This window comes from Myotis yumanensis, unplaced genomic scaffold, assembly GCF_028538775.1.
Source record: "Myotis yumanensis isolate MYYU_CA2020_CCGP unplaced genomic scaffold, mMyoYum1.0.hap1 SCAF_1, whole genome shotgun sequence".
NCBI lineage: Eukaryota > Metazoa > Chordata > Mammalia > Chiroptera > Vespertilionidae > Myotis > Myotis yumanensis.
In genome coordinates, this window is record NW_027223752.1 from 51,449,608 (window position 1) to 51,456,330 (window position 6,723).

A 6,723-nucleotide genomic window follows, 5' to 3' on the forward strand; every position below is an offset into this window, starting at 1 on the left:
GTTATGAGTCGTAATGTAAATATCTGATATGCAGGATGGTCTTAGGCAACCCCTGTGAAAGGGTCATTCGACCGCCAAAAGGGTTGCAATCCACAGGTTGAGAACCACTGTAGCTAGGTAAATGTATATTCTGCTTGACAAGAAAATGTCAACTTGTTTTTTAAAGTAGTTGTGGGAATATATGACTTTCTATTCCATATATATATTTAAAAGATCTCATGGTCTACATGACAATACCTTGGTATTGTCACCCTTTGCCAGTCAAAGGCATGTCAAATTGTCATTCACTTAGCCCTGGCCAGTTGCTCAGTGATTAGAACATCGGCCCGAACACCAAAGGGTCTCGGGTTTGATTCCTAGTCAAGAGCATGTGCCTGAGTTGCATGAAAGAGAGAGAGAAACATCCATTGGTTGTCTCCTACATGTGTAACCTGCAACCCCAGTGTGTGCCCTTGACCAGGAACTGAACTGGGCCCATGCTCCAACCACTGAGCCAAGTCAGCCAGGGCTTTATTTATATTTTTATTATTCTTTTGATGATGATACTGCTTAGGCCAAGGCTGTATTTCAGGAAGTCCAGCCCTGTGAGGATGCCTCCCCCTCCCCGCCCGCCCCCGGCCAGGCTGTCAGGACACTTCCCATCACTCTGTTTCCTGATTCCAGGCATCAGCAGAGCTGGCTGGACAGAAGAAAAATAGCCTTTGGGTGTCTGGGGCTCTTCCCAACAAGGTGCCAATGAAAGGCCTGGGACTGGTTTCCATGTGGGGGTGGAGCCTAGGAGAGGGCCCGGGGATTCCACGCAGCTGATGCCCGCAGCAGATTCTTGGTGACCTTGGACCCGTTCTTTCCCTGATCTCTTCATCTGTAAAATGTAGGCCACTGAGGCTCCTTCCACCATAGCTTTTCTGTGATGAAATTTAGAGTGGCAGCTCTGGGGAGGGCTTTCTGATAAGAGTAAAACAGGCTCTCCTGAGAAATGAAATGTTAACACAATGACAATACAAACCCACTGCTTGCTGCTTCCTGAGTGCCTCCCCTGGGCCAGGCACTGTCTGGACCCTTCACACTCGTGACCCTATTTAATGCTGGTAGGTATTCTTCTTCTCACTTAACAGATAAAGTGACCGAGGATCTGAGAAGTTAGGCAATTGTCAACGGTCACAGGGCCGGAAGGTCTGTGCTACAAATCCAACCTGTCACCTAATCCTGTGGAAGAACTTGGATATTTGAGAATGGGAAGACTCCAGGGCCCCTCTGAGCCTTTAGAAGCAGGTTAGAAGGCAGGAGTTCATCCTTCCAGAGCTCACGGGGACCCTGCCTCCCAGAGAGCCACTGCAGGACTGACCCTGCCCAGGCTCCAGGTGCAGACCTAATGGGCGATTCTGAAAACAGGGCCTTTCATAGCAGACAAGAGCAGGGGGCTGCTTGGCCTGGGGAGACCTTTGCTCACCCACAGCAGGGACCTGATTTTTGGGGTCCAGCCCCAGCAGGTCCAGGGGTACCCAAAGGTGTGGACAGAGTCGGCGAAGAAGGAATGACACGGAGACAGCATTCAGTTGATCAGCAGCCTAGCCAGGTTCTCTTTTATTCTCCTGTTACATCTGTATTTATACCATTTGATTTTAATACTATCCATTCTATTCCAAAGGTTAGGTTGTTTCTTATCTCCATTCCAAGGTCACTACTCTACCGTTCTGTTAAGCTACAAGGGAGTAACTGAAGGAGATTATCCTAAATAAAGATTATGTAGTTTAAGCGTGATTGTTCGTAGTTAAAGTGATTAACTACCCACCTGGCACTTAGTTAAGGGGTTTTACTGATTAATTCCCTTCCTTAGTCCTGTTAATCCCTAACTCCAGGGGAAAATCCCCACCTGGGGAAACAACCTTTCTCGGGGAGGTGACCCTGGTTATAACACATAGCGCTAAAAAGGGGAGCAAACATATTAAGAACAGTATGCCATATATGCCAGGTCCCTTGAAACATCTGCTGTGCAGATGTTTCTCCCTGCAGCAACTGTGTCATGCAGCAAGGATGGACCGGCCTCCAGCAACTCCCCTATTCTTATTTTTTAAATGTAGCGCATGTAAATCAGCAGCCACCTCTTGGATTTCGTTGTTTAAAATTCGGAAGAAGACTGGGAAAAGAGAAATAATTATTAAAGTTATGAATAAAAATAGGCCTGAGCTTAAAAGCATGGGGATAATGCTTTATTTAGAGATGGTTTCAAAAAGAAAAACCCCAAATCAGAAGACAATTAAAATTATAGAATGACAGTTAAAGTTGCTAATGCCACTGAACGAGAAACTATTAGTCAAATTTGGTGATTTAAAAACTTTCAAATAGTTTACATATAAAAAATCTGGCATTAAAATGAAAAGGCACAGATATGGGTTAAAAGAATAATAATCATTTATAAAAGCCTTGAAAATAAGGCTAATTTATTCGTCTTTTTAACACCATTAAGTAGGCACCTATTCCAAGTTTCGGTTTGGCCTCCTAAATGGAATTATGTTTCAAATGAATTTTCAACATACTAATCATAGCACTACGGTGTCGGGTGAATTTCCCGCCAAAATATAAGATGGCGCGGGCAATTATTTAGGTTTCCCGCGCAAAATCAGAGTTAGTTTAAGATACCTATTACCCCAATGGGTATGAAACGGTTCGCATACGCAGGTAGGTATCTTTGTGAACGGCAAACAAACAAATATTTGGTAATACGCAGTTACAATCGGCCCGAGTTTACACGTTTCCGGCACTCCACCGCAAATCTATATGAACCGAGTTAAGACGGCTCCCTCGGAGTACGCGCAATTCACGCGAGCCGACTTAACTCGTTTCCGCAATCCAAGTGATAGCAGCATTATTACCGGTAAGTTTCTTATCCTCTACACTGCTAAAAGAGCATCTAAAATTTATCTCTCTCCCCATGCTTCTCTCTAAAAAATTTTTTTAAAAATTAATAAACATGAGAACCAAGATGGCGGTATAAACCTGTACGTGCTGCCTCCCACAACAACACTGAAACTACAACTATAAGACAAAACAGTTATCATCCAGAACCACGGGAAAGCTGGCCGAGTGGAAGTTCTACAACTAGAAGGAAAGAAAGAAGCACATTGAGACTGAGTAGGAGGTGCAGAGGCGCCAAGAACAGAGGTACGAAGGCAGGCGTGAGGCGGGCTGCAACTGGATGCACGGTTTTTTTCAATTGGAAGGAGATACAAGCTCTCGAATGCACTGAGCGCGTTTAAAGCGAGATTCTGGGGTCCCAGACTCCTATGGGGAGAAACTGGACTGTCTTGCAGCGGGTCGGAAAGCAAGGGTGGCTTTCTCGCAGAGCTGCTCGCAGGGATCATTGTTGCTGTGGGGGCGTGGCACTCGGGGACGCACAGACGCGGAGTTGGAGTCACGGAGACACGAGGAGTCACGGAGACAGAGACCCTGATGACAACCATTGCTGTTTGCTCCACCCTGGTGATTCTCTGAGACCCCACCCCACTCAATTTACATCCCCACCCAAGCTGTGCCAGTGGTGCAAAGGAATCACCTGCGCTTTTGCAGCCTAACCTAACAAATTGCAGCTGGGTCAGAGAGCTCCAAAACTTCCAAATCCCAAACAAAGAGGAGAAATCTGTTGATATCGCTGTAGCTCCTGCTGGGTGGACCCACGCAGTGGTTGACTTGGAGATCCAGGAGCCAGGGTACCCCTGGTCAGATACCATATTTCAACTCCTCACATCCATAAGGGACACATCAAGAAGTAGACTCAGTGAGCACCAAAGCCCCACTGAAACAAGTCCTGCTCCATAAGGGTGTCTCCAGCACAGCAGTTCTTCCACTATAGACACAACCGGTCCTTGCAGTCAGCCAAAAATGTGGAGAAAAAGAAGCATGTCACAAATGAAAGAAATGGAGGAAAGCAAACTAATTGAGGACATAGAGTTCAAAACCACAGTTATAAGGTTACTCAAGAATCTTCTACGAACCTCCGAGGAACTTAGTGAGACCTTCAAGGATCTTAATGAGAATGCCAAAAAAAATGGAAAAGGACCAGTCAGAAATTAAACATACACTGACTAAAATTAAAAATAAAATACAGAGATCCAACAGCAGATTAGAGGATCCCAAGAATCAAGTCAAAGATTTGAAATATGAAGAAGCAAAAAACACCCATCCGGAAAAGCAAAATGAAAAAAGAATCCAAAAATATGAAGATAGTGTAAGGAGCCTCTGGGACAACTTCAAACGTACCAACATCCGAATTATCGGGGTGCCAGAAGAAAAGAGAGAGCAAGATACTGAAAGCATATTAGAAGAAATCATGACAGAAAACTTCCCCTACCTGATGAAAGAAATAGACTTACAAGTCCAGGAAGCGAAGAGAGCCCCAAACAAGAGGAATCTAAAGAGGATCACACCAAGACACATCATAATTCAAATGCCAAGGGCTAAAGACAAAGAGAGAATCTTAAAAGCAGCAAGAGAAAAACAGTTAGTTACCTACAAGGGAGTACCCATAAGACTGTCAGCTGATTTCTCAACAGAAACCATTCAGGCCAGAAGGGAGTGGCAAGAAATATTCAAAGTGATGACCAGCAAGAACCTACAACCAAGATTACTTTATCCAGCAAAGCTATCATGTAGAATTGAAGGTCAGATAAAGAGCTTCACAGACAAGAAAAAGCTTAAGGAGTTCATCACCAACAAACCAGGAATATATGAAATGCTAAAGGATATTCTTTAAGAAGAGGAAGAAGAAGAAAAAGGTAAAGATAAAAATTATGAACAACAAAGTGACAACAAATAAATACCTATCAACAAGTGAACCTAAAAATTAAGTCAGAATAAACTGGTGAATAGAATAGAATCAGGGGCATAGAAAGGGAGTGGACTGACAATTCTTGTGGGGAAGAGGGTGTTTTGGGGGTGCGGGAAGAGATTGGACAAAAATCTTACACCTATGGATGAGGACAGTGGCAGGGGGTAAGGGCATGGGGTGGGATGGGAACCAGGTGGAGGGGAGATATGGGGGAAAAAAGAGGAACATCTGTAATAATCTGAACAATAAAGATTTATTAATTTAAAAAATCAATAAACAAATCCTTGATGAGGATGAAAAAAAGACATACCATATTCAAAAATGATACTTAAACTATGAAATTTATTAAATATAATCAATTAAGTAAATCCTGATTTTCCAAGTATGTGCATATGTGGTGAAGGTGGACTTGTAAACAATACACATTTCCACAATGATGCTTCATTCGGACCCCTGGCACCAGTTACGAATGGCCGCTCCAGCACTACTGGCTACTACGCAGAGCGCGCCACCCACCGTCCACCACGTTGGTATATCATGCAGGAAAATAATTTGAGAGATAAAAGCGAAAACCACATCCATGGTCTTCATTAGTGCTACCAGCCCAGCTTTTTCTATTTGAAGGGCTTTGGTGAGAAACACCTGACCCCCCAAACCAAACAGCCCGATTAGTAGGAGAAGAAAGAGCCTGTCCATCCCACAGTTCGGCAGCTTCCACATTCCTAATGCGAAGAGGATGATGACGCACTCCAGGAGGCCAGCCACTATGTAATACCAGATGGTCAAAAAGTAGTCCACAGATTTCCCCATTTTTCTGAGGATAACGAAAGTCAAGGCAGCGCACACGGCTTGTCCGAGTGATGCGAACGTGCCCTTCAGGTGATCTGAGTAGCTTCCAGCCATCTCCGCAGTGTTGGAACCAAACAGAAACGGCGGCCTCACGCTGAGGATCACTCCGGTGATGGCGAATGCGGTGAAGAGAACATCCCAAAGGCTGTATTTTTCCTTGAGAAACATGCAGGCAAATAGAGACGTGAACACTGGACAGCTAAACGAGACCACCGTGGCACTGGCGAGGGACGTCATATGGAAAGCGTAGTATAAAAGGATCGTGCCGGTAGAACCGAGGACTCCTCTGAGAATGAGGAAGATTCGTAGATCTTTGGGGCCTATAAACCCAGTTTTTCTGTATATTAAGCAAGGGATAATGACTAACATTTGGAACACACATCGGAATGCACTAATTTCTACAGGATGGAGGCCTTGCACTTTTTTAACAAGTAAAGAGGCCACTGAGAAAAGGAAGGCAGACAATAATGCGTAAAACAGACCAAGTCCACGACATGGTGCTTTCTTCTTGGCTTCCGGCTGCACGCGCGAACCGCATGGCGAGGAGCAGCATAGCGGGCACCAGCTGGGGCCTGGGGTTTCCACTGCCTCCGCTGGCTCTTCCCTCACGGCCAGCGACTCTTCACTTGCAGATGTGACAGCTGTGAGCTGCAGCCCCGGCTCCCGCAGCAGGGCAACCCGGGTGCTGCCGAGGGGCTGCATTGCGCGACCCAAGCTCTCCCCGCGGCTGTTCCAGCGCCAGATGTTGGGGTCCAACCCCAGCAGGTCCAAGGGTTCCCAAAGGTGTGGACGGAGTCGCGGAAGAAGGAATGACACGGAGGCAGCGTTCAGATGATCAGCAAAGCTAGGTTCTCTAGTCAGGTTTTCTAGCCAGGTTCTGTCTTTATTCTCCTGTTACATCTGTATTTATACCAGTTGGTTTTAATCCTATCCATTCTATTCCAAAGGTTAGGGCGTTTCTTATCTCCATTCCAAGGTCACTACTCTACTGTTCTGTTAAGCTACAAGGAAGTAACTGAAGGAGATTATCCTAAGTAAAGATTATGTAG

General features: G+C 45.3%; 1 protein-coding gene across 1 annotated transcript; it reads right to left on the reverse strand.

Moving 5' to 3' along the window:
* Window positions 1-5,201: 5,201 nt before the first annotated feature.
* Window positions 5,202-6,486, reverse strand: LOC139002918 (solute carrier family 35 member G1-like). Its single transcript, XM_070404189.1, has 2 exons — window positions 6,260-6,486; window positions 5,202-6,193 (listed from the first exon to the last, which is right to left on the reverse strand). Exons 1-2 carry the CDS (start codon window positions 6,374-6,376, stop codon window positions 5,267-5,269), a joined length of 1,044 nt encoding a protein of 347 aa, XP_070260290.1. The 5' UTR covers window positions 6,377-6,486; the 3' UTR covers window positions 5,202-5,266.
* Between the last annotated feature and the right edge of the window lie 237 nt (window positions 6,487-6,723).

Excerpts from the sequence above, each read along its gene's own strand:
- LOC139002918 (XM_070404189.1), bottom strand. The coding sequence starts at position 6,376 with ATGCAGCCCCTCGGCAGCACCCGGGTTGCCCTGCTGCGGGAGCCGGGG. Across the intron at positions 6,194-6,259 it reads GGGAAGAGCCAGCGGAGGCA|CCGGAAGCCAAGAAGAAAGC; the intron begins GTGGAAACCCCA and ends TCGCGCGTGCAG.